This window comes from Aspergillus ambiguus (genome assembly GCF_047715705.1).
Source record: "Aspergillus ambiguus strain CBS 117.58 unplaced genomic scaffold BDV59scaffold_49, whole genome shotgun sequence".
Taxonomy (NCBI): Eukaryota; Fungi; Ascomycota; class Eurotiomycetes; order Eurotiales; family Aspergillaceae; genus Aspergillus; species Aspergillus ambiguus.
Window position 1 is genome coordinate 87,010 of NW_027395562.1, and position 24,875 is coordinate 111,884.

Sequence of the window (24,875 nt, forward strand, 5' to 3'; positions counted from 1 at the left end):
TCCTTCCAGAAGATGGCACCGTGTGGTACGGGTAAATTTCGGCATCGGAGGACATTGTCGACCAGTAGCTACGCCACGATGCTGGAATAAGATGCCTCCACCCACATGAAGGGGCAAAGCAGCATCAAACCACGTTCCCTTGGCCCGGACCGAAAAATAAGCTATACACTATAGTACGTCAGCATAGGTGAAACGACCTATAAACAGGGCAGATGAATGTGAGCCATCGTGGCTTCAGAGGCCTACCCTTATGGGGCATACCCCGGCGCCGCATTACGCGACTGCTGACGACATGGATGGTTTCTGATTTTAACCCTTGAACTGGCCCACAGGTCGCCCCAATCCCTCCAGCGAGGTCGGGGCCTACACTCAACATTATATAACCTGCGCTTTATACCACTTCAACCCTGTCTTTTACTCATTATCATTGTTTTTCCCTGTTTTATTAACGTCACTCATTTGGCTCGTTATTGTCCTTCGCTGGAATTCATACTAAAATGTGTAAATCGGTCCGCGCTGCCGTCGCCGCTATGGCGACAACAGCCACTGCCACCTCGCTCGTTGACTTGTGTACTGTCTCAAATGTGCAAGCTGCCCTCCCTGCCAATGGGACTTTATTGGGCATTAACATGATTCCCTCCACCGTGACCGCAAGCCCAGTATATAACGCGACGGTCGGGGGAATGATGGGGTCCACGACCAGTTCAAGCTCAGAAACATACAACTACTGCAACGTGACCGTTAGCTACACCCACACCGGCAAAGGGGACACAGTCGTCGTGAAGTATGCCTTCCCTAGTCCATCCGATTTCAAAAACCGATTCTATGTGGCTGGCGGAGGAGGGTTTTCGCTGTCCAGCGACGCCACTGGAGGGTTGAGTTACGGAGCGGCTGGAGGCGCGACCAGTGCGGGTTATGATGCGTTCTCAAACAGCTATGATGAAGTTGTCTTGTATGGGAACGGTTCTATCAACTGGGATGCTACCTATATGTTCGGATACCAAGCTCTTGGAGAAATGACGAAAATTGCAAAGCCACTTGCTAGAGGGTTTTACGGTCTCTCAGATAATGCTAAGATCTACACCTATTACGAAGGATGCTCGGACGGTGGGCGTGAAGGTATGAGCCAGGTCCAACGTTGGGGTGAGGAGTACGATGGTGCTATAACTGGTGCCCCTGCTTTCCGATTTGCCCAGCAGCAGGTTCATCACGTTTTCTCCTCTGCTGTCGAGAAGACACTTGACTACTACCCCCCTCCATGCGAATTGGATAAGATTGTGAATGCTACGATTGCTGCGTGCGATCCTCTTGATGGCCGAACTGATGGTGTGGTGTCACGCACTGATCTTTGCAAGCTGCATTTCAACCTGACCTCGATTATTGGCGAGCCATACTACTGTGCTGCCCAGAATTCCACTTCCCTCGGATTTGGTTTCAGCAAGCGCGGCCTGCACAAGCGCCAAGCAGAGGGAAGCACTACTAGTTACCAGCCCGAACAGAACGGCACAGTCTCCGCCGAAGGTGTTGCTGTCGCCCAGGCAATCTACGGAGGTCTCCACAACTCCAAGGGTGAACGCGCTTATTTATCCTGGCAAATTGCGTCTGAACTCAGTGATGCCACCACCGAGTATAACTCCAACAGTGACTCCTGGGAGCTTAGTATTCCCTCTACTGGCGGCGAGTATGTGACCAAATTCGTGCAGCTGCTGAATATCGACAATCTCTCTGACCTTGACAATGTGACCTACGATACTCTTGTTGATTGGATGAATACTGGTATGGTGAGATACATGGACAGCTTACAAACAACGCTTCCCGATTTGACGGCTTTCCAATCATCTGGTGGGAAACTCCTACACTACCATGGTGAATCTGACCCAAGCATTCCAGCAGCTTCATCGGTGCATTATTGGCAGGCTGTCCGTTCTATCATGTACCCCGACCTGTCTCCTGAAGAAAGCTTGGAGAAATTAGAGGACTGGTATCAGTTTTATCTCATCCCTGGCGCTGCCCACTGTGGTACAAATGACTTGCAGCCTGGACCATGGCCTGAAAAGAACATGGACATTATGATCAACTGGGTCGAAAATGGCGTGAAGCCAAATCGTCTCAATGCAACCGTGTCTTCTGGAACATATGCCGGTGAGACGCAGATGCTTTGCCAATGGCCCACGCGACCTCTCTGGCACGGAAACAGTTCAAACTTTGACTGTGTCCACGACCAGAAATCTGTCAATAGCTGGACATACACTTTCCCCGCCTTCAAGGTTCCCGTGTACTAAGGGCACAAGAATGTTCATTCTGTGGCAAAGGACTGGTGACATTTGGTCTCACAGAATATCCATGCTAGCAATAGCGTCTTGGCACTAGACGTCGTATTGTGTGTATCTGTTTTTATATTCGATGTACGGTAGTATAAATCCCAATGTCATAACCAGGTCAGAAACATTCCGTGTTTCAGTTATACTTTCGTATTAATTTACATACTCATGTGCGCACTTGACTGATGAGAGAAGTCCTCGTAATTTTCCAGTTTCTGTCCACGGTCGATACAACCAACTGACTCCTGGCCCAGGCCGGTATTATTTGCGACGTTATTCATGTCAATAGTATCTGCATAGTGCCGATGTGTGTATAATCGTTAGATAATGTGGGAGAGTCTCAATGTAAATCTGGATGATCACGTGAGATATGAGATGGATGTGGCTTACCTAACCTACACGCTAGGTTTTTCTGCCCAGCGACAAGTCTCTCATTGCGTCCCTTTTACAGAGTAGACAGGAGAACAAATGGGTCTTATTGAATTCCTTAAAGAAATAATCCGCCCTGGAAATGGAATTGATTATCCTAAACCGGGTGATGATGTTACGGTACACTATCATGGATACCTTTACGATCCCACACGATCGTGGAACCGAGGATATCGGTAGCAAAACTTACTTGGTGCTAGACGAACATGCAGTGCTAATTTACATACTAGGTTTGATAGTAGCATAAAAAGAGGATTTCCATTCACTTTCCGGATCGGCGTTGGACAGGTCATTAAGGGTAGGTAACCTCTCCGTCCCTCCGTCTGTTCCACTAACGGTTGGAGTAGGATGGGATATTGGTGTCATGGGAATGAGTCTGGGCGAAAAGTCTCTGCTCACATTTGGACCGTAAGATAGTTACCCCAAATTTTCCATCATATTCTAAATACCCATGATCTCATAAATATAGCCAATACGGTTATGGACCAAAGGGAGCGCCGCCATTCATTCCTGGTAACTCAACCCTTGTGTTGTAAGTATTCGATTTTACTATTTGCTGTTTCATGATATAGTGCTTACGCCACTCAAGCACGGTTGAACTCTTGGCTATTAATGGTCGCACCTTACAAACCAATGACCGTCAGTCGGGATAGGCGTTGTTATCCTTAGGGTACAGGAGTTACTGCGGAACTGCTGCGCTTAGGTGGGATATAGGTAATCGTCGTTCTATTAGATAGACATCTGGGAAATCAATGAGAAGCACATTATCAATTAGGCACCTAATCTGCCATTGAATAGCAATCTCACTGGCGGTAGCAAGATACAGCAGTTGGATTGGTATAGTTGTTCTCAATTTTAACTGCTGATGTTATTGTGTTGTTAGACTTAATCTGCTTTTTTATTTTAGACACATTGATATGACAGGTCTGTTGTGGGCCGGCTAAGATGTGCGCAAGGAAGGTAAGAGCTCGGGTTCATTATCATAAGACTGCGTACTTTTTCGATGATTATACTACTATTGTACAGAATGTACTTGAAGAGTGGATGTACAGATTCATACAGTCATCAAGCCTTCGCTGCATGATGAGTCCATGCCGTATATACTGGAGGATACTGGTGGTATTGTTTGCTGATCAGACAAGTCAGTCTCGCAGCCCAGCCAGTCCATTCGCGATGCTCTGAACATGCTATTTTCAAATGCTTCCAGATCCATAGAGACGCCGTTCATGCACCGAAAGGTGCTATCACTCATAGTTTGATGCTCAGGATCTTGGCCAAGGAGTGTCATAGGATCGTGAGATCCCCAGCCAAGAGAAGCTTGTGGCGTCGTGACCTGGCTCTGGTGGGGTAAAGAGCTGAATATTACACCTGGGTCACCGTTTCCTGGTGAATCGTCTCTTGCAAACTCTGCTAGAGCTATGTTTGCTGCGGATTGTCCAGCATGCTCTTGTCCCGTCCTGGAAGCTACACTTCCGGGATTCAACGCTGTTGACGCATGCTGTTGATCTGGATTGGCCAAGGGAACTTCCTGCGTAGAGCTTGATGCACACCATGTCTGATCAGTAGTGGTCGGAGTGTGCACCTGGTTTGACGGTTGATTTGCTGTCTTGGTAGCCCGGACATCGTATGTACATGGACATTGTTTGCGGCGACAGGCGGCACAGGGTAGCTCGCGGCTACATTTCAGCTTGTAGCGTATGCATCTTTGGCAGGATTTCTTCCATGCTCGCTGCTGATTTGGATCATGAACGGCTCTAAGGTGGCGCTGGTAGACGTCTTTTCGGTTGAATGTTTTACTACAGAGATGACATTGGAATATCTCCTTTGAGCTGGTGGATGAGTTAGTACTAATGGTGAACGCGGCGTAAGATCGTATACCTTGAATGTCGCAGCTGATGGCGGTGTAGATGTGCGATTCGCGATGACTTGGTACCGCAGATATTGCACGTAAATACCTGCCTATTCTGGCTGCAATCTAGTTGTTCCAGATTTCCATGATCGTCTGTACCCCCAGCATAACCCTTACTATAGGATTCATTCATGGTACATTCAATACAAAACGTTGTCACCGGTGCTGTGCTACCTCAGTGTGCGTAGTGGGGGTTCTGTGATGAAGTCGTTCGACGCCCCGCATCGGAGTTGGAGGTGGGGTTTATATTGAACGCAACACTACCTGCTAACATTTCGGACTAAACTTCCTGGAAAAAATTTTGCTAGAAAATGTTTCAATGGTGCTTCTATACCGTCAACGTTTCTGTCTTCTGCACTGCCACATCCTTGCCAGATTCTTTGCCATATCCTGAATCCTTGATTCCACCAAAAGGTGCCTGGGCTGCCGATGCATTGCCGGTATTCATGCCGATTATGCCAGCTTCTAGGTTGTCGAGTAGACGCCGGGTATGATCAATATCTTTCGTGAAGAAGTATGTATGATGGGAGACCCATCTGCAAGCCCCAGTCAGCAACATGAAACAGCATTCAAGCGTGGCCATAGCAAAGTAGAATACACTGGTATTATTAGCCGCCTCCACGGCATCTTCCTCGGTGTTGAACAGATATAACACCAGTAGTGGAGCAAACGTCTCTTCCGAGGTGACGAGCAAAGGCTACCAGCACCAGTAATTTTTTCTGATATGGATGTTATCGGTGTTGCTATATTACTCTCTCTAGCCCTAGAAAATATTAACATATAGTGTCAATGGTATTATGACTACTCAAAAATCCAACGCAGTAACACTGTATAGTGGAGGCAATGCCCAACAAAATGCTTGACACTGCTCTGTAATTTGGCGAATATGGGCAGCATGTCTTTGACTATTGCCTAGCCAGCAGTTCCTGTAGTCTTCTCCTAATAGCATGTCCCATCTCTTTCGTTGAAGCCGCCCCTTTCATATCTCTAGTCAGTAATCCAGTATCTAAAGTAAGATGGACAGCCCTCTCAATTGCTGTAGCCTCCTCTTCCATACCAAAGCTATAACGAAGCATCAGGGCCGCACTCAGAATAGCCCCAATTGGATTTGCAATCCCCCTGCCCCGCAATGTCAGGGGCAGACCCGTGTCCTGGTTCATAAAAGCCCTTGACTGGCGCATCTCCCCATCTTTGTACAGGGATATCTGCAAGGCATGCGGAGGGCAGAACGCCAAGTGTTCCCGGGATGACACCGGCAAGATCGGACAGCAAGACACCGAAGGTGTTGTCAGCAAGGACGACACCGTTGAAGAATGTGGGCCGCATCATCACGAGCGTGGTGGCGCTATCCGCAAGTTGATGTACGATCTCCACGTCAGGAAACTCCAGTCGATTGTTTTCTGGACGACCTGTCGCCACAGGCGTGAGCTCGCTAGGACATTAGCCTTGTCGCAGCTGATAACTGTCTTCCTCGGGCTAGCACTTGACCTGGCAAGATGTGCCGCCATGCGAGAAACGCGCTCAATCTCAGCCAGTTGGTAAGACCACAGGTCCGACGCGTACTCTTTCGTCTCTTCCTTGTGCCCGTAGAAGGCGCCACCGCAGTTCTCGCGCAAGACAATGAACTTGGCTCCCCGAACAAGTTCTTCTCGTAAAGGGCTGTTCCCAGCCGGGAAGTACTCGCAGGGTCGCTGGTTCGCATATACTTGCGTCACCTCGCGAAGGCGCAGGGTAGCACCCTCAGGGCCCTCGAAACCGCGTCGCAAACCATCCCATTTTGGCCCGCCGACAGCACCCATGAGAATAGCATCTGCTTGGCGGCCGGTCTCAAGGACTTCATCGGTCACAGGGACCCCATGTCTGTCGATAGAGCAACCGCCAAAAAGCCGAGGGATAAGCTTGAATGTTGCGCGGCTCTCAGGGTGTTCTGAAAGAAGATCAAGGATTGCCGTGGCTTCTGCAGTGACCTCGGGCCCAATACCATCGCCAGCAATGACGAGGATGACGAGGATGGAGAAGTCAGCTTTGGACTTTGTCATGCTGGTCAGGTTTTTCAGATGGTATCAGGCATATGTCGTCCCGAGACAAAGGCCAGGCGAAGAATTGGGAACGTAGTGTGCATTTTGAGTGGTTTATATCCTGCAGTCGCATCCTGGGATCGGAAAGTTGGTGGGAAGGGTCTTGAATAGAATGTTGCACGCCTTGCCCCACAGAAAGTCCGATACTTAGCTAGTACATCTAGAATTGGACTGAGGTTGGACTGAAGCCAGTTAGGAAAGTAGCTATCTTTGTATCAACGCATCCGGTCATAACGTATTTTGGAAAATAGTGATAGTCTTCGTAGAGGAGTAACACCTCGAACGTATATATCAGCTTCACGATGCACATTTCTTGGCTGTAGCAAGGCGACTTGACAGCATTTATATATATCTAGTAGATTTCTGCAACATTTCCATCGGTTGGCCTGCCTCTGATGCCAGTGTTCTTTGCTTCAGTTCTATAGTAGATGACCCAAATAGAGTCGCCGAGTCTATGATTTGGAAATGATCGAGCCGGACACATTGGACTGTAACTCTTGAGAAATGTTAAATTGGAAGCCCATATCCAGAATCCTGACATCCTCCAGAGCCTTACTATCACAGTTTCTCTGGCATTCTACTGGGAATACACTGAAAACCTTGTTCTTCACGGTTATCTGTTTTGATTTGGCAGAGAACATCTTGAAGCACCTAGAAACGCAAATGGTACGTCAGTCTTTATCAATGCTCAAGGCCGAGGTACAACCCCCACCATCAAGCCCCCAGTCATTGAAGTTGTCTGTGTCAATATCCGAGGGCCGAGTGACAAGTACTAAGTCAATGGACCACGTGACAGAATGGCCAGATTACAAAGCATGTCCGGAGTTAACAGAGTTGCGGAGTTACCATTACGGAATTGGAAGGAATGATGTCCGGCCGCATCAGGGAGGGAAAGGTGCCGCTAAGATACATAAGCGGCCAGAGGGCCGTTGACTGTATACCATTGCTTTGAGACATCACTTTTTGACTGCCGATTGATGCCAGTATTTTTGAAAGGGGGAGGCCCAAGCAAGAGAAGGGGCTGAAGATGCCCAAACCCACGCCCCCATCGCCCTCTTCTGCGGCAGACATCCCCCAGACTCGGTGGTACCACTATCTGAACCCTCTAAGACTCCAGAAGATCCCCCCTCCTCCGGTTGAGCGGGAGGTCTCTCACGAATATGGCGCCTCATTCTGGAGTATCGCATCATTCCAGTGGATGTCCCCACTCATGAAGGTTCGTCCATTGTACTCCATCCCCATCCCCATCTCCATCTCTCCGAACCCCCGCAATATAGTGGCCGAGTCTTCCGCGCCGCTGGCTTCCATACATTTGGTATATCCGTCGCTAAGACGGCATAGGTGGGCTACCTCCGCCCACTCGAGTTGCAGGATATTTGGACAGTCAATCCGAACCGTGGGATTGATGTACTATGCGATCGACTGGACTCTGCCCTGGAGGGGCATGCCCAAGCCCGCAGCAAAAGACCGCTAGTGGCTGCTCTGTACAACACGTTCCGGTTTGAGTTTCTTCTCGGTGCCGTCTGTCAGCTATTTAGCTCCCTTCTGCTGGTATTTGCTCCGTACCTAACGCGTTATCTGATCGCCTTTGCCACCGAGGCCTATGAAGCCCAGCATACGGGGCAGCCAGCCCCTCATATCGGCCGGGGTATGGGCTTTGCGGTTGGGATTACGTGCATGCAGGCGTTGCAGAGCTTGTGTACGAACCAGTTTCTTTACCGAGGGCAGATGGTTGGGGGTCAAATTCGTGCTGTGCTTATCTCTCAGGTGTTCAACAAGGCAATGAAATTGTCGGGTCGGGCAAAGGCTGGAACAAAACCCACCGCAGAGGAGCAGGACAGGATGGATGCTCTAAAAGCGGCGAAGGAAGACGCCCTCCAAGGAAAGCCGACACGAGCAATCCCCAAGAATACCAGAGAACTGGCGGGTGCGATAGAAGGGTCTGGGTGGAGCAATGGCCGCGTTATCGCCTTGATGAGCATCGATGTAGATCGGATTAACCTTGCATGTGGGATGTTTCACATGATTTGGACAGCACCTATATCCATTGTTGTGACGCTCGTCTTACTGATTGTGAACATTGGGTACAGCTGCCTTTCTGGCTATGCGTTGTTGGTCTTCGGGTTACCCTTCCTCACATATGCTGTCCGATTTCTGGTCAAGAGGCGCCGGAATATCAATAAACTGACCGATCAACGCGTATCACTTACACAGGAAATCCTACAGGGCGTCCGATTCGTCAAGTTCTTCGGCTGGGAGAGCAGCTTTCTTCAGCGTCTGGAGGAGATTAGGCAGCGCGAAATTCGATCTATCCAGACCTTGCTAGCAGTTCGAAATGCGATCCTCTGTGTTTCTATGTCCATTCCAGTTTTCGCATCCATGCTAGCTTTTATCACATATGCACTATCCAAACATGACTTGGATCCAGCACCGATTTTCTCCTCGCTGGCTTTGTTCAACTCCCTGCGCATGCCTTTGAATATGCTGCCCATGGTAATTGGACAGGTAACAGACGCTTGGACCGCACTGAACCGTATCCAGGAGTTCCTGCTCGCGGAGGAACAGAAAGAGGACATTAATTGCGATGAATCAATGGCCAATGCTATCTCCTTGGAACATGCCGCGTTCACCTGGGAACAGAACCCCTTGGGTAATGCGTCCGAGAATCGGACCGCCCCGCAACAACTATCAAGGTCGAAGCCTAAAACTACTGAAGGAATACAGGGGCCAACAGAACCATTCCGACTAACGGACCTGTCTCTTGAGATCGGACGAAATGAACTTGTCGCAGTCATCGGGACTGTGGGTTCCGGAAAAAGCTCATTGTTGTCCGCTCTTGCGGGTGAGATGCGCCTGACGGAGGGTTGTGCTCGACGAAGCACCACGCGTGCATTTTGCTCGCAATATGCGTGGATACAGAATACATCAGTGCGCAACAATATTCTCTTCGGGAAGGATTACGACAAGACCTGGTATGAACAGGTTATCGACGCATGCGCACTTAAGCCCGACCTGGAAAACCTACCAGATGGTGATGAAACGGAGATTGGGGAGAGGGGAATCACTGTATCTGGAGGCCAAAAACAGCGTCTTAACATCGCCCGCGCCATCTATTTTAACGCTGAACTTGTGTTGCTAGATGATCCACTCTCGGCCGTTGATGCCCATGTTGGACGTCATATCATGGAGAAGGCGATTTGCGGACTGCTTAAAGACCGATGTCGCATTCTAGCTACCCACCAACTTCACGTGCTTCATCGGTGCGATCGAATTGTGATTATGGATGAAGGCCGTATCCATTCGGTAGGCACATTTGATGATCTGATGCGTGACGACGAGTTATTCCAGCGGCTGCTGTCCACGGCCCGTCAGGAGGACTCTAAGGATGAGCTGTTGCCCAGAGACAGAACCGGCGCTATCGTTGAGGAAGAGAAATCGGCTGACCATGATTCTGACGAGGCCACTGTTTTCCAGCCACAGATTGCGAGCAAATCAGCAGGAACCCTAATGCAACAGGAAGAGAGGGCAACTGCCTCAGTCGGATGGGAAGTGTGGTGGGCATATATCAAAGCATCTGGAAGCTCCCTGAATGCTATCGTGATCCTTCTTCTCCTGGGACTCGCAAATGTAGGCAATATCTGGACAAGCCTGTGGTTGTCATACTGGACCTCCAACAAATACCCGTCCCTCTCCACAGGGCAGTATATTGGTATCTATGCGGGACTGGGGGCCAGTGTGGTCATTCTCATGTTTGCCTTTTCTACATACATGACTACCTGCAGCACCAATTCCAGCAAGACAATGCTCCAACTGGCCATGACCCGTGTCCTTCGAGCGCCCATGTCATTTTTTGACACTACACCCCTGGGGCGCATTACCAACCGGTTCTCAAAGGACATCCAGGTGATGGATAATGAACTATCCGATGCAATGCGAATGTATACACTCACAATGACGATGATTATCTCGATCATCATTTTGATCATAGTCTTTTACCACTATGTATGTTTTCCCTTTCAGCACAAGGAGTGAGTTTACACTGACCTAGCCAGTTTGCCATAGCCCTTGCTCCCTTGATTCTTCTGTTCCTTATGGCGTCTAATTATTACAGGGCCTCTGCTCGGGAGCTGAAACGCCATGAGGCTGTCCTTCGCTCCACCGTCTATGCCCGGTTCAGCGAGGCAATTACCGGGACCGCCTGCATCCGCGCCTACGGGGTTGAAAATCAATTCGAATCAAGTATTCGGACCTCAATTGATACAATGAACGGCGCTTACTTTCTCACCTTTTCTAATCAACGCTGGCTCAGCGTTCGCCTTGATGCTGTCGCTGTTATGCTCGTCTTTGTAACCGGGGTTTTGGTAGTTACGTCCAGATTTGACGTATCTCCTAGCATCTCCGGCCTTGTTCTCTCCTATATCCTGGCCATTGCTCAAATGCTGCAGTTCACTGTACGCCAGCTTGCTGAGGTTGAAAATGATATGAACGCGACTGAACGTTTGCACTACTACGGCAAAGAGCTGGAGGAGGAGGCACCTCTGCATCTAGACCCCGTCCCAGCTTCTTGGCCCGAGACAGGTCAGATAACGTTTGATAATGTACAGATGCGGTACCGAGAAGGACTCCCATTAGTTTTGAAGGGGCTGACACTGGACGTGAAGGGTGGCGAAAGAATTGGAATCGTTGGACGTACCGGTGCCGGAAAGTCCAGCATTATGTCCGCTCTTTTTCGCCTCACCGAGCTATCCTCTGGGACTATCCAGATCGACGGAGTTGATATTGCTAGAATTGGTCTCCATGATCTTCGACGCCGGCTGGCTATTATCCCCCAGGATCCAACTCTCTTCCGCGGGACAATACGTTCTAATCTTGACCCATTTAATGAGCACAACGATTTGGAACTGTGGTCTGCTCTACGTCAGTCTTATCTTATCGATTCCCCGGGCTCCTCTGATGGCGATAGCGATGCTATGACGCCAGACTCAAGCGTCGGGATCGAGTTGAGAGCTCGCCAACTTCGAACGAAGCTATCCCTTGATACGTCCGTGGATGAAGAAGGCCTTAGCTTTTCTCTCGGGCAGCGTCAACTTATGGCCTTGGCCCGTGCCTTAGTGCGTGATGCCCGTATTATCATTTGCGATGAGGCAACTTCTTCTGTGGATTTTGAAACAGACCAAAAAATTCAAAACGCCATGTCACAGGGATTTCAAGGCAAGACAGTTCTTTGTATTGCGCACCGGTTGCGCACGATCCTTAACTACGACCGAATTTGCGTAATGGATCAGGGTCGAATTGCAGAGATAGACACCCCCTTGCAACTGTGGGATAAGGCGGATGGGGTTTTCCGAGCAATGTGCGATCGGAGTGGTATCACGCGTGAGGATATTCTACCTGGAGATAAAATGTAAATATTGTTTTGCCCTCAGGGGTGACCAAATTGACACTAAGCATCTGAGAATTGCTGACTATCTCATCACTCGCAGTCACCTGCAACACATAACGAGAAACAGTGTTCATCTTAGCCGATCGACTCGTTTATAAATTGTAAAATAAATTTCGTCTATTTCTCTATGTCTATTATACAAGGGCCAGGAATTATGTCCAGTTCCACGTCCTGGCATATGTGGCAATAATCCATGCAGTCCCTGTTTGCGGGTAAGCCTCATCCAAACTGAACTCCTACTCCATCAATGCACATCGGGTTACTTTGTGTCGATTATTTTCCCCAGAGTAATGGAGCCAGGGTGTATTCAGCTCTTGTGCCTTATACGATCCATCTGCTCCGTCGAGAACTTGCGTGTACGCGCGCGCAACATAGCTGCCCGCTCTTCCAAAGTCATAGCGGACTGAGCTGTACCGATAGGGATCATGCGTTTGGCGATGTACATATAGTCCTTCTGCAGCAGCTTGAATGTGAGCATCATATAGTCAATGTTCCGGAAGACGAGAGCGTTTTCCTCCGTATATCGCTTCCTATCTTCCAAGAGAGCCACCGGATGGGCTCTCCAGTGTCGGCGAGGATGCAAATGGTGCGAGGTATGATAGCCATCGTTAAACGAAAATCGGTTGCTCTAGCAGGATGATCAGATACGGGTCTTCCAATATAGAAATAACTCAACATTTGTTTGACCTACTGCGACATCAATCAATGTGATACTAGACCGGAAGTCTGATAGGGGGTCGTTAGGATCAACTAAGGCATGCTGGCCCCAGTTCCCTGCCATCAGACCTAAACGTAGAACCAGGAATGGAAGCAACAACACGCAGAACGTGGCGTTGGAGTCATTGTATCTCCACATAAGATAAAAGAACAAGTAATTGCTCAACTCCCAGAAAGCCGCCTTGAACGCGAAGGGCTTTTTCCCGACCCGCAGAAAATACAGTGGCAGGTCGAGCCAAATAAGACAGAAGAAGCGGCCCACATATTTGGCGAAATCCACGATAGAGTCCCGATCATACCACATGGTCGAGCTTAGGTCACGCGGGCCGTTGCCTTCCACATGGTGATGCTTGACATGGTGGTAATAATATGAGTTCCACGTGTGACCACAGAGTGGATCCAATATGTACGGGAATAGTTGGTCCAGCAGCGCATAGCGAGATGCCAGAACTCCATTCATATGGATATGCTGGTGCTTCATCAATGTATACCCGCCCGCGTAATAAATCTGCATAATGCCATGTAGGATACCATGGGGCCAGGTGAAGCGATAACAAAGCAGCCAAACGGCGCTGGGGATGGAGGTGGTGAGATATAGCAGCAGGTGTGTCACCATCACCACATCAGCAGGGCAACGTGCGATTTTCTGCGCCCAGGAAATATACGGCACAAGAATATGTTTCCAAATAATGGGAGGAAGCTTAGTTCGAAGGTAATGGGTCTCCCAGAACTGAAAAGCTGTAGGGTCGAACTCAGGATGAGTGTGATCATTAAGGGCATGTAATTTGTGGATTGTTTCCAATTCACAAGCTTCATTTTCTATCATACGGTCAATCATGAGCGTAAAAGCAGTTCACTGGACTAGAAGAACTCTCACCCGTGGTTTCTTCCTTTCCGAGGAGCTCCTTTAACACAAGCAGATCCGGCAAAGTGGAATAGGGGTCAATTGGCAGGGGAGGTTCCATAGCGGTGGGTATCAATGAGAAGGGGTGAATGGATACTGAAGAAAACGTCGATCGAATATAATTTATATATTTTAAGTAGGTTCCATGTTACTCTGCGAGGAATATCAGGACTGCTCGGAGTTGAGAACAGTGGTTCGCGCAGGCAGGGATTCTCCGTCACATTTTTGACGGATAGGCTAGACTTTTAAGACTTTTAGCGCGGTCCAGTTTAAGGAGCTCCCGGATCACCCCCTGATTGCCTGCCAGCTATTTACGTACGCACGCGATAAATCTAAAGTTTTGTTTCTAGGACCTGTTATGTCAGTAACGAAATCATATAATATATACTAGATCTACGTATGTTATCAAAAAGGCTCGGCGCATTTTTCCCAACGAAATTCAACCAACTCTCCCATCCATGCCCCACTTTTGCGGGCACGGAGAAAAACAAAGGGAAAGCAGAGAGGGGGGGAAAGGAAAAGGAAAAACGGTCATCTGGGCAATTCGCTAGCAAGTGGCGCATCATCGCATGCCATAAGTACGCATTCACACGTCAAGATCATACAAAAGAAACGCCGGGACTCATGATCAGCTGTCAAACCTTGACCAAATCTTCGAATAGTGGATAACCAATTGAATCATAAGCCGCTGCCCGTCATTTCTCCCCCCTCATACCATGCCCTCATACCATGACCGCATCATGTCCTTCAATTCAAAAGCTGATTCGGCACTTCCCGTTCGACACTCTGCCCAAACGACGTAGGTTAACTTCAGCTTGGCTTTTCATCCAATCCATCCATGGATTCACTTACCCAGCCCTCAATCCCCTCAAATCGCATCTTGAAGAAACATTTGAACAGCATTCTTTCCTTCAGCAGGTAGTCATAAATCCGTCTTCGAATTCCTCCAAGCTCAGGCTTAAGCGTCTTGGTAAGCTCTTCTCGAACTATATTCCAACCGCCGCTACGTTCCAAGTTCAGGGCATGTAGCATGTTTCCAATATGGTTCTGGATCAGGGCATGATCGACCAGGTCGACAACTTTATCCATACTTTCATATAGGAATCTCTCTTTCTGGCGTTCCCAATCAACTGGAAATCCCTGGCCTTGTAGTGTTGGTTTATGAAACCGAATTCCGCCAAAGTCCCGGACAGCAAAACCACGAATTAATCCCGTGTGAGTACAAATGCGTACCAGTGTATTTTGTGGATGTGTTTCGAGGGCGATTCCGTGCTTGGTGAGTGGGTAAAGAGAGAGGCGAAATAGATGATTCACGTATCTTTAAGCGAGTCAGCCAGATCATCAATAGCCAATTTTTACTAGCCCACCTCCTGAACCAATTCTTTTTATCTGACGTGGTATCAAGATCAAACAAGACCTCTGCGTAAGTACGTTCTGTCCGTGGTACTTTCTGCATCAGTGCCGCCGTAACAATGAGCGCCTCGCCGTTCCGCAGTGCCCGGTCTTCTAGATCCTCCCTGAGAATGCAGGTGAGCTGTTTAGCGAAGGAATAATCATTCTGGCTTCCAGTTGCGGAGGCTATCTCTCTAAATATCCAGAGGTCAGGTGGCACTGTTTTATCAAGGATCGCGGTGATCGCCGGCGCAGCACATGCTGTGTTTGGTGATATGGTGCGGAGGGCCGATGTAATTTGGCAAGCCAATGAAAGTTTCATATGATATGGGAATTTAAGTTCTGGTCTAAGGGATACTGTTCGCATGGATGCTTGAGCGGAAGCCATATCGTTCACTGTTCTAACGTGTATGGCGTTGGGGAAATGTGCCAAGGCTGAAGGCAGATGCTGGGCCAGACATGGAACAATCACTCGATCATCGGAAGGACTTCTAATTCCCAAGCTGGTCAGGAGCGGATTGAGCGTCAGTTTAAAGGGACCAGATATCCGCAAATCAGTTACTGGAACAGATACAAATCCCAATGCCGGAAAAAGCATATCTGGCAGATCATTGGGAGTGACTGGTCTCAAGGGATGATGTGCTCGACACAGCCGATGTAACTAGGGTAGGAGAATCATTAGGGCTAGAAAGCGTCCACAAAATTGCTGTATTATACTTCTTACAGGATGCGTAGGATGGCCAAGCACCAGAGACTGCTCCCATGCAATCATAGGTGATCTTAAAGACAATGATGGCTGTGACTGTTTCATGAGTAGCCAGGCCTCTGCGAACAGATCATTAGTTACCAGAAGCTTGATTATTTAAGCTGATTCAACCTTGATTATTTGCCGAATTTTGCAACTCTTCTGCAATCGTATCAACTAGCCCAGGGCTTGCATTGTGTCCAAATCCAGGGGAAAGTGCTCGAAAGATGGCGGATGGATTTAGTTCTTCACGGGAGCCGCTGCGCTCTGTTAGGGTCACTGGTAACTCGAGGTTTTCTGGTCGCAGAAGAGATGTCACCGAGCCGTGCTTCTGGTTAATAAGTGTCCCAGGTTTGATTTTGACTTTGATCGTTGTTGAAGCTTTTGAACCTGCGTTGCCCCGAAAAAGTAATCTCAAGTACCTGTTTGTCTTTTCTCCCTCTAATTGGGCTAACACCAACTCTTCGTTTACGACTTGGGCGAGGAGGCGCCTCGTTGTTTCAAAAAGGGCCTTGCTTCTCAGATGCATTTCCTTCGGTCAAGATGTTGGCCAATTTCAATCGAATAAGAGAGGGGAAGAAAAAAGAGAAGAAAGGGAAAAAAACCCCACAATCTCCAATCTTCAGTGGGATTAATGTCACAATTTATACCCCCTATTGGCCCAGCCCAATGAGCACGGTTTCCTTCGCTAGGTACATTACAATCTGGGAACGTGAAGAAACAAATCAGTATTGTACTTATTTCAGATTAACACCTGGTGCACTAATCTTAGCAGTGCGTGGTATGGTTAACACTCTAATGTCATATTTCTTCATTGCCGCGTATCATGGTTTCCTGCACCCCTCACGGGATTTGGCCTAGTACGTAGCGACCGGATATCATAAGTGAGGGGAATTCTGCTGCAGCTAAGGCATACATGCATTTTTCTTGTTTCTCTCTTGTTACTGTTCGTGCTCCTGGCCCACAATGTATGCACCGTCATAACTTAGCGTATTTTCTTCCCCTCCCCTAATCATTAACGATACAGAAATGCTGCATGGGTTCGAAGCGCTCATGAGTCCCAGACAAATGGATACTCGCCATTTACATGTATTACCATGGTATTTATGCTTTATCTGCAAGGCAAGTGCCATCTCATGTACTGGTCGGAAGTGAGGGCAGACCCTTGATAATGCTAACGCCCCTGGCTTCTTCCTGCCGGATAATTTCTCTGTCGGCAGAAGCAATCGCATTGCAACTCTCTCAAAACCCTACCCTGTTTTAGCATGTCGAGTAATAAGTCTTCGTCCGACGAATCAGTGAGAAAGGTTTCCCAGTATGGGGCCGTTGACAGCTCGGGTTGCACATCCACAACCGCCATGCATATCAGGTCATCGAGCCACCATGAGGATGAGTGTTGTGTTAAATTATGTTCATCTGGTTACCCCGAGGACCGTTGTATACGCTCTACCGGTCGCCTACAAGCGGACCAATTCCCGGAGAGAGCACGGTCCGTCTGCGAGAGGGACGCGGAAGACTGTGAGAATGACCGTCATGATACACAAGTCACATGGTCCTCTCTCCCAAATAAAATGCAGCTTCTCTTACTGGGCTTTACAAAGTTCTCAGAGGTTGTAGCTCAATCTTCGCTTCATGCATTTATGTTTCACCAGCTGAAGTCGTTTGATCCCTCCCTCTCTGAGTCGCAGGTATCTTCGCAAACTGGAATGTTACAAGGGGTGTTGACAGCAGCTCAGATAGTCAGTGCTATTGTTCTTGGGCGCTTAGCGGATGTGAAATACATTGGCAGAAAAAAGATTTTACTTCTCGGTCTAACTGGTTATGCAGTGTCATCTGTTGGGCTTGGTTTTTCAAAGACATTCTTCGCTGCAGCTCTGTTTAGAACAGTTGGCGGTGCTTTGAATGGAAATTCTGGGTTGATACGAGCTATTCTCGCTGAGCTTATTCGAGAAAAAAAGTGAGCAACTTCTGTTCTACCCCTGTCGCTTTTGCTAATCGTCTCAGGTATCAATCCCGCGGGTTCCTTCTGATTCCTCTTTGCAGTAGCATTGGGGCTACAGTCGGTCCTCTGCTAGGAGGTGCGCTTGCCGATCCTATTCACAGCTACCCTTCCGTCTTTGGCCCGGGCTCCAGACTCGGTGGAAAAGATGGGGTGCTGTGGATGGACGAATGGCCATACGCCCTGCCGTGCGTTGTTGGTGCAGCTATATGCTCTGGGACCGCCATCCTTGTTGCATTCTTCCTTGAAGAGGTAAGAAAGCGAATTACGCAGTTATATTAATTGTATAGGTATGATCTGACATATCTCCGATCTATCATTAGACACTTGTGGTAACCCACAATAATGCGGACGGGTTAGATTATACAAACCAATCCCTCAGCAACTGCATTCACAGTTCAGAGGAAGGATACCCATATCACCTGGTACCTAGCAGGCCCTCACAGGAAGGAACTGAGGAGATAAATGAAGATGACAATGTCCGTTCATGTTCCCCTCCGCATAAACCGGCTTCTACCACTCTACGATCGGCTGGGTTCCGAATTCTTCTAATCCCTAACGTTATCCTAACGCTTATTTCTCATTTTCTCTTCTATTTTCATATGACAACTCACGAAACACTATACCTTATCTTCCTCCCAGCCCCTCGCGCACCACCTGCAACACATGGCCTTCATTTCGCTGGAGGGCTCGGGTTGCCCAGCGCTGAGGTTGGCCTGGCTATGTCGATCACCGGTTTCATTGGCCTTCCGCTGTCTATATTAGTATATCCTCGGGTCTCTGCTCAATTAGGCACTCTGCGCTCCTATAGAATATTTCTCCCGCTTGCACTGATAGCATACGCACTAACACCGTTCCTGGTACTGGTTCCTGACAGAGCTTCTGTTACATGGTCTTCTCTCGTCACAATAATGTTGTTGAATGCTTTGGCAAGCACATTTACCAGCCCTGCATCGGTAATTGTGTTGAATAATTGTATAATGGGTTCGCCTGGGTTAGCTACCGTGCATGGAGTGGGGGAAAGCGTGGCGAGTGCTGCTAACACCCTTGGGCCTTTGTTTGGTGGTTGGTTCTTGGGAATCGGGCTAAGATGCGATATGGTTGCTTTGGTATGGTGGTCACTAGTATTAGTGGGATTAAGTGAGTGGGGGCTGTTGTGGAAGTTACAAGCTGTTGATTAAGATGTACGGCGTTGATGCTGGGAACCCATGGGCAGTTTCTGGCCAACGTATCCATGCGAAATCGATAATATTGCTATACAAACCCGGGGTGCTTTACAGGAAGCGCTTCACGGGTGCCTGTCTGAGCCAATGCAAGAAGTAATTGGGTCAAGGTTAGCATGTTCAATGTCCAACTTGTTTTATCGGACCAACTAATAGCTTTAAACCGAACTCTTGATGCTTCGCATTCTTATAGGCTGCGTGAAGACCTAGTAACAATTTGAGGAAAATATTCTCATTTGAAATAGTAGAGCTACGGATGACGATATAGAAGATATCCCCACCTGCAATGAGGAACAGAGTACGGAACGGGGGTACAGAATATATATATCTGTGCATCGCAGGTATTACAGAGGGACCTGCCATAACCATCCATTATCGTGCACTAAAGATAATAAAATTAACAATGAAGCAACGACAAACCCATAAATACGTTGTAGAGTTAAAAAATTATGATCGGGACGGTATTTCTGCCCAGTGCCTTGCAGTTCTAACAGAAGATGGAGCTGACTATGTGCGCGTAGTATGGCGAAATGGAGCAGCCTATCCTATCTACACCCGCACTGCGTACTTGTTCACAAAGATTTCGGGTGGGAATCGTCCATTGCTGCTGGGGATGAAACAATACCCGAACCTCCACCGCGTCTATCCGAGGTAAGGCCAAGATTAGTTCCACGGGGACGCATGTATACCAAAGGAAAACAACTCCTCCGTGCATATGACATGTCATTCTGTCACCCTGACTCGCCTACTGCCTATGTCGAAAAACAGGATATGAGAATATATGGCTAAAAGGAAGGGAATCGAGCTGTGTGGCTTATTGGGGAAGGGGTCCGAAGGCGCCATAGGCCGAGGGAAACTTTTCCGTGCCCGACAAATGCTAACAGGAACCGAAGGGCACGGCCAAGAAAGAGCTCAAAGTTTTTTTGTGGAACCCGTTCCGCTCCTACCGATTTCACCTCCAACATACGGCATCTTACGGAGTACTTGAATGACCTTTCGAGATATCATAGCTTGATCACATTACCGATGGCGAGGAAATATGCCATGTATGCCGTATTAAAACCCCATATTTATACATGTTACCTACTAATGTCAACCATTTTGTCCGTGCTGAAAAACTTCGCCAGGGCACATTACGTCATTAATAATTGCGGGTGCAATTTCGGCGGCAAATGAGACCCACCTGAACCGATTACGAGCCATCCACTGCGGCCTACTCCGCCAGACGAATGAGGTGACCGACAAGTCAGACCTTAAACTTCTGGTCCGGCCGGGAAGTCAAGCCCGAGCCGACGGTGGGGGCGAGTTGGTCTTGGATCCGTTCTACCAAGAACGGTCGAGGAAAAAAAAAGGTCGAGGCAGTAGACGAAGGGAGCAGGCGAAAAGAAAGCATAGGATGAGTAAAATGCGTATGTAGGCATCATATTGGGTGCCTCCCTCCAGCAGAATGTCCCTCATCGGCAATGGAGCCGGGAGGACAAACATGCGAAATAAGATGGTCTGATTTGGTGGTGGATCTCCACGAGGGTCCCATGCATTTCCTAATCCGGAGTATCAAATTTCAGCTCCATGGTTGGCCACCGTCAGACTGACTATGGAACTACGCAGTACCTATTATCTAATAAGTACAGAGAATGCCGCAAATTTCTCTTCCAACATCTCTTTGTCGTCCCCGATATTTTCTCATCTCCCCCTCATCTCCCTGTTTTCGCCGTCCAACTTCCCCAAGTTGACCACTCTTCATATCATACCACTCACGCTTCACAGTTAACTGTGAAGGCGATATCACCACGTCTCGATTACCGACTGGGTCGAACCTCCAGCCTCATTGTTACTAACAGTCCGTCTCCGTCATATATAGACCCCAGAGTCAAATAAAACTTCATCCAGACTCCACCACCTCAACAAACGTCAAGGTTCCGAGCGGAAGTAGCAGCAAATAGTTGTCTGTTAACCCCTTTGCGCCATATACCGATCCGAGTTTCGCTGTCCCATTGCGCAAATTTTTGTCCGGAGCCGTTTCGATTTCAACAGCCATTTGCGCCTCTGCCACTTCCATTGCGACAACACCAGTGACGACCCGTGTGGATGAAAGTCCAGTAACGACACACACTAGAAGCCGAGCAACGGTAGCCTGAGCCCACAGCTGTACTTGAAGCGTTCCACGAGCAACATCACCGCCCGATTCATCGATTGCCACCACGCGTCTACTGCTGTCCCCTGCGACATCGAAGTCCCAAACCGCCATGGGTAACTTGAACTGGAAGGACCTATTCACCAACCGAGACCGGCGACAGTTTCCCGAAGTTGTGGTGCCCCTCGCCAATGCCCCTGCGCCTGAAAAACCCGTCCCGGAACCCCATGCGGAGAAGAAAGTCGCCTCCGACGATGACTCCAACACTAGCATTGACAGAGCCTCTTGCCAAGAGAAAGGCACTGTCTTTGCACCCTCGTATTCTACACTGACCTTGGAAGCCCTGCGTGCACAGGTTGAGTCTGACATCGCTGCTTCTGGTCACGACACAGTCTATGACCGTACGTTTTATGATGTCTTACCTGGATGTTCTCTCACTCTGCAGATCGGCCTCGCAATCGGAGTCCATCCTCCCTTTCCCTACATGTTTCGTAAGCCCTGGGATTTCTGACCTTCTTTATAGGGAAAGCCAAAGTGATCAACAAGGCCATCCAGGATATCGGCATGGGCCGCTATCAATGGGAACTGTTTGTTCTCTGTGGATTTGGTTGGATTGCCGACAAGTGAGTAAACGCTCTCACATCTGCAAGCGCCTTGACACTGGTGCTAATATATTTTCGATCTACAGTCTCTGGTTACAGGTATGATTTGGGTTACCGCTCGATGCAGCCTGGCCTGCCTCGTTAACCATAAGTAGGGAGTTGCCCTGACACTCACACCTCTTTCCATGGAATTTGGTGTTTCGGAAACCAATTCGCGCTTCGCCACTTGTGCCCTGTTTGTAGGTCTGATTGTCGGTGCCTCCTTCTGGGGTATCGCTTCGGATGCCATTGGTCGCCGTCCTGCTTTCAACATGACCCTGTTCCTGTGTGGCGCCTTTGGTCTTGCTGCCGGTGGTGGCTCTAGCTGGGTTTGGTATGTTCGCGCCAAAAGACAAGGTGTATGTTTCTTTGCTGACGTGTAATATGCAGCACCTGTGCTTTGTATGCCTGTCTTGGTCTGGGTGTAGGTGGCAATCTACCTGTAGATGCTGCTGTCTTCCTGGAATGTCTGCCCCCAAATTCCGCCAGTTTGCTGAGTGGCCTCGCCACCTGGTGGTCTGTTGGTACTTTGATAGCGAGGTATGTTCCTCAGGCGCGCGATTCTGGGTAAAGCTGATTTCTTCCTAGTATGCTTGCTTGGGCTTATATCCCCAATTTTTCATGTGAGAGCTATGCGACCTGCACGAAAGCGAATAACTGGGGCTGGAGATATCTCGTTCTCACCTTGGGTGCCATAACTTTTTGCATGTTTCTCTGCCGCTTCCTCCTATTCACGTTGTATGAATCGCCCAAGTTCCTGGTTTCCCGAGGCCGCCAGGACGAGGCAGTCGCAGCCGTCCATGGTATTGCTTACAAGAATAAGACCAAGACCTGGCTCACAGAAGAAATCCTCAATGAGATCGGTGGCTATCCCGAGGAGGAACAAAAGCAAGGTCTCTCCTACGGCGAGATTATCCAGCGGTCTCTTGAACGATTTTCCTACCAGCAAATAGTTCCCTTGTTTGGCACCAAGCGTCTTGGGGTGTCAAGTATGTTCCCTGTCCTCTATAATTGCGAAAATACTAATTTCGATATAGCTATCTTGATCTGGTTCTGCTGGACTACTATCGGAATGGGTTATACTCTTTTCAACGCCTTTTTGCCTCAATATCTGAGTGCAAACTCCTCCACCTATACCACTTACCGCAACTATGCCATTACAGCCGTCTGCGGTATTCCGGGGCCACTTGTCGCTTGGTACACAGTCAACTTGAAGTACGTTGGGCGGAAGGGCACGATGGCTTTCTCGACGCTGGTCACTGGTATTTTGCTGTTTTGCTTTACGGCCTCGAAGGATCCCAACGTACAACTTGTGTGCTCTGCACTCGAATCGTTCTTCCAAATGGCCATGTACGGTGTCTTGTACGCCTATACTCCCGAAGTGTTCCCGGCCCCCAATCGAGGCACCGGCACTGGTATTGCCAGTTGTTTGAACCGAATTGCTGGATTGATGGCTCCTATCATTGGTATCTACGCCAGTACCAATCCCGTTGCACCGATCTACGCGTCAGGCGCACTCATATTGGCTGCCTTTGTGGCGATGTGCTTGCTGCCGATCGAGACCCGTGGAAAGCAGGCTCTATAACTGATCGGAGAAGAGATAGGAGAGTTTTATTGAAGTCTACTTATTTCTGGCAGCTGCCAACTCTAGTACGACATTACCGCGCAACTGAAGGCTATTGGACACTCCAAGTGAACCGTCGAACGGGATGCCGATTCCAGTTCCCGAAGTATGAACGCCAACACACTACTCTCTTCGTGCGATGTCGGAATGATCTTTTGATGTATATATGAAGCTACATATAGAGTGAAATGGTATTTCATGCGTCTGTGATATTTACCGCGTCAATATTGGATATTCTGGTCGGTGAATAAATACTCTCCTGCCCTAAAACGCCGCAGCGTGCATCAAGTTGGACGCACGGCGTTGACGCAAGGGGCTGGCGATTTGTTTACTGCACGCCTTGGGAGGGCCAGGTTGGTCCTGAACAATAAATACTCTATCTGTGCTGATCGAAAAGTGATAAGCTGACATTCCTTTGCAAGACATATTCAGGGCCACTATCAGGATGGCTTCTCTCATCCGCATCTTTGCACTGTCCAGCGTCTTTGGGTGTTCGATAGCTAGCGCATTGGAGCGATATTACCTCACAGCTACGGCTATCGTCAACACGCCGGACAACTTTTCCACCCTACAATGCTGGAACCTCACGACGCCGTTCGTTCCCAATACCCTCCACGGTACGGAGCAAGGTGCCATCAAGATGACCATTGGAGACGTCACAAATGTAACCTATTTTTCACGACCACCGCATGAAGACTATGGGCTACACACGGCACCTTACGCCCAGCTTGTTGTGTTTATGTCCGGCCTGGCAGATATTTCCCTCCCTCGGTCGCCTGAGCATGCCATTGTACTTGGAGGGCAAAATGGTCTTATATTCGCCATGGACACGGTCGGAGAGGGACACTACATCTCTTACTCGAGCAATGAGCCCACCGTAGGGCTAATGATACCTCTGACTGATGGGAAAGCGCCGGAGCATGTCGTGATTGAGGATGGCAAGGGTTGTGGTTTTCCGCAGCAAGTCGTCAAAAGTGGCTGACTTCCCACTGCCCCCATAAGGAAACACTTTCTTTGTCTTCCCGCGAGAGAACTTGCTGGCTTTTCTGTGCGTCGGTGTGAGCATTCTTCGGAACCATGGCCCCCTCTTGCGCGCGCAATACGACTTCACTACACCCAATGGAAACGAGCCTAGAGGAAAGGGGGTGCGAAGGCTAAGGCCTACCTAGAGAAGAAACTGTTTCCACATTTCTTATCACTGCTGTCCAGACTATGTGTGTTCGAGAACATTGGCTGATCACGGCGATCCCGGTGCGCCACAAGCAAATACAACTGGTTAGATATCATATGGGAGAAAAGCCGTCACAAACTAGCGT

The 24,875-nt window shown here is 48.8% G+C and overlaps 11 protein-coding genes across 11 annotated transcripts; 6 read left to right on the forward strand and 5 right to left on the reverse strand.

Annotated features, from left to right (window-relative positions):
- Positions 1 to 122: 122 nt before the first annotated feature.
- BDV59DRAFT_187706 (putative tannase) lies at positions 123 to 2,626 on the forward strand. The gene is made up of 2 exons (XM_073691268.1): positions 123 to 2,438; positions 2,534 to 2,626. Exon 1 carries the CDS (start codon positions 498 to 500, stop codon positions 2,280 to 2,282), a length of 1,785 nt encoding a protein of 594 aa, XP_073543647.1. The 5' UTR covers positions 123 to 497; the 3' UTR covers positions 2,283 to 2,438; positions 2,534 to 2,626.
- A 121-nt stretch (positions 2,627 to 2,747) lies between these two features.
- Positions 2,748 to 3,527, forward strand: BDV59DRAFT_187708 (FKBP-type peptidyl-prolyl cis-trans isomerase). The gene is made up of 5 exons (XM_073691269.1): positions 2,748 to 2,926; positions 2,981 to 3,048; positions 3,098 to 3,158; positions 3,220 to 3,282; positions 3,340 to 3,527. Exons 1-5 carry the CDS (start codon positions 2,790 to 2,792, stop codon positions 3,401 to 3,403), a joined length of 393 nt encoding a protein of 130 aa, XP_073543648.1. The 5' UTR covers positions 2,748 to 2,789; the 3' UTR covers positions 3,404 to 3,527.
- Positions 3,528 to 5,564: 2,037 nt separating this feature from the next.
- BDV59DRAFT_196115 (Isopropylmalate dehydrogenase-like domain-containing protein) lies at positions 5,565 to 6,698 on the reverse strand (the record flags this gene model as incomplete). The annotated part of the gene is made up of 3 exons (XM_073692671.1): positions 5,565 to 5,840; positions 5,890 to 6,004; positions 6,034 to 6,698. 3 exons carry the CDS (start codon positions 6,696 to 6,698, stop codon positions 5,565 to 5,567), a joined length of 1,056 nt encoding a protein of 351 aa, XP_073543649.1.
- Positions 6,699 to 7,599: 901 nt separating this feature from the next.
- On the forward strand, positions 7,600 to 12,270 carry BDV59DRAFT_124647 (ATP-binding cassette transporter YOR1). The gene is made up of 3 exons (XM_073686875.1): positions 7,600 to 7,953; positions 8,079 to 10,739; positions 10,790 to 12,270. The coding sequence occupies exons 1-3, from the start codon at positions 7,765 to 7,767 to the stop codon at positions 12,143 to 12,145; spliced, it is 4,206 nt and encodes a 1,401-aa protein (XP_073543650.1). The 5' UTR covers positions 7,600 to 7,764; the 3' UTR covers positions 12,146 to 12,270.
- A 9-nt stretch (positions 12,271 to 12,279) lies between these two features.
- On the reverse strand, positions 12,280 to 14,031 carry BDV59DRAFT_187713 (uncharacterized protein). Its single transcript, XM_073691270.1, has 3 exons — positions 13,775 to 14,031; positions 12,872 to 13,716; positions 12,280 to 12,808 (listed from the first exon to the last, which is right to left on the reverse strand). The coding sequence occupies exons 1-3, from the start codon at positions 13,860 to 13,862 to the stop codon at positions 12,488 to 12,490; spliced, it is 1,254 nt and encodes a 417-aa protein (XP_073543651.1). The 5' UTR covers positions 13,863 to 14,031; the 3' UTR covers positions 12,280 to 12,487.
- A 231-nt stretch (positions 14,032 to 14,262) lies between these two features.
- Positions 14,263 to 16,543, reverse strand: BDV59DRAFT_187716 (IucC family-domain-containing protein). The gene is made up of 4 exons (XM_073691271.1): positions 16,071 to 16,543; positions 15,918 to 16,018; positions 15,169 to 15,854; positions 14,263 to 15,119 (listed from the first exon to the last, which is right to left on the reverse strand). Exons 1-4 carry the CDS (start codon positions 16,465 to 16,467, stop codon positions 14,612 to 14,614), a joined length of 1,692 nt encoding a protein of 563 aa, XP_073543652.1. The 5' UTR covers positions 16,468 to 16,543; the 3' UTR covers positions 14,263 to 14,611.
- Positions 16,544 to 17,073: 530 nt separating this feature from the next.
- Positions 17,074 to 19,245, forward strand: BDV59DRAFT_124682 (major facilitator superfamily domain-containing protein). Its single transcript, XM_073686876.1, has 3 exons — positions 17,074 to 17,895; positions 17,943 to 18,189; positions 18,261 to 19,245. Exons 1-3 carry the CDS (start codon positions 17,204 to 17,206, stop codon positions 19,116 to 19,118), a joined length of 1,797 nt encoding a protein of 598 aa, XP_073543653.1. The 5' UTR covers positions 17,074 to 17,203; the 3' UTR covers positions 19,119 to 19,245.
- A 978-nt stretch (positions 19,246 to 20,223) lies between these two features.
- On the reverse strand, positions 20,224 to 20,800 carry BDV59DRAFT_187725 (uncharacterized protein). Its single transcript, XM_073691272.1, has 2 exons — positions 20,769 to 20,800; positions 20,224 to 20,711 (listed from the first exon to the last, which is right to left on the reverse strand). Exon 2 carries the CDS (start codon positions 20,582 to 20,584, stop codon positions 20,414 to 20,416), a length of 171 nt encoding a protein of 56 aa, XP_073543654.1. The 5' UTR covers positions 20,585 to 20,711; positions 20,769 to 20,800; the 3' UTR covers positions 20,224 to 20,413.
- A 422-nt stretch (positions 20,801 to 21,222) lies between these two features.
- Positions 21,223 to 23,762, forward strand: BDV59DRAFT_124697 (MFS transporter). Its single transcript, XM_073686877.1, has 7 exons — positions 21,223 to 21,695; positions 21,818 to 21,917; positions 21,983 to 21,995; positions 22,052 to 22,269; positions 22,326 to 22,475; positions 22,524 to 22,924; positions 22,973 to 23,762. The coding sequence occupies exons 1-7, from the start codon at positions 21,407 to 21,409 to the stop codon at positions 23,518 to 23,520; spliced, it is 1,719 nt and encodes a 572-aa protein (XP_073543655.1). The 5' UTR covers positions 21,223 to 21,406; the 3' UTR covers positions 23,521 to 23,762.
- BDV59DRAFT_124875 (uncharacterized protein) lies at positions 23,552 to 23,882 on the reverse strand. Its single transcript, XM_073686879.1, has one exon. It carries the CDS (start codon positions 23,757 to 23,759, stop codon positions 23,583 to 23,585), a length of 177 nt encoding a protein of 58 aa, XP_073543656.1. The 5' UTR covers positions 23,760 to 23,882; the 3' UTR covers positions 23,552 to 23,582.
- BDV59DRAFT_124698 (uncharacterized protein) lies at positions 23,763 to 24,795 on the forward strand. The gene has a single exon (XM_073686878.1). It carries the CDS (start codon positions 24,005 to 24,007, stop codon positions 24,539 to 24,541), a length of 537 nt encoding a protein of 178 aa, XP_073543657.1. The 5' UTR covers positions 23,763 to 24,004; the 3' UTR covers positions 24,542 to 24,795.
- Positions 24,796 to 24,875: the final 80 nt, after the last annotated feature.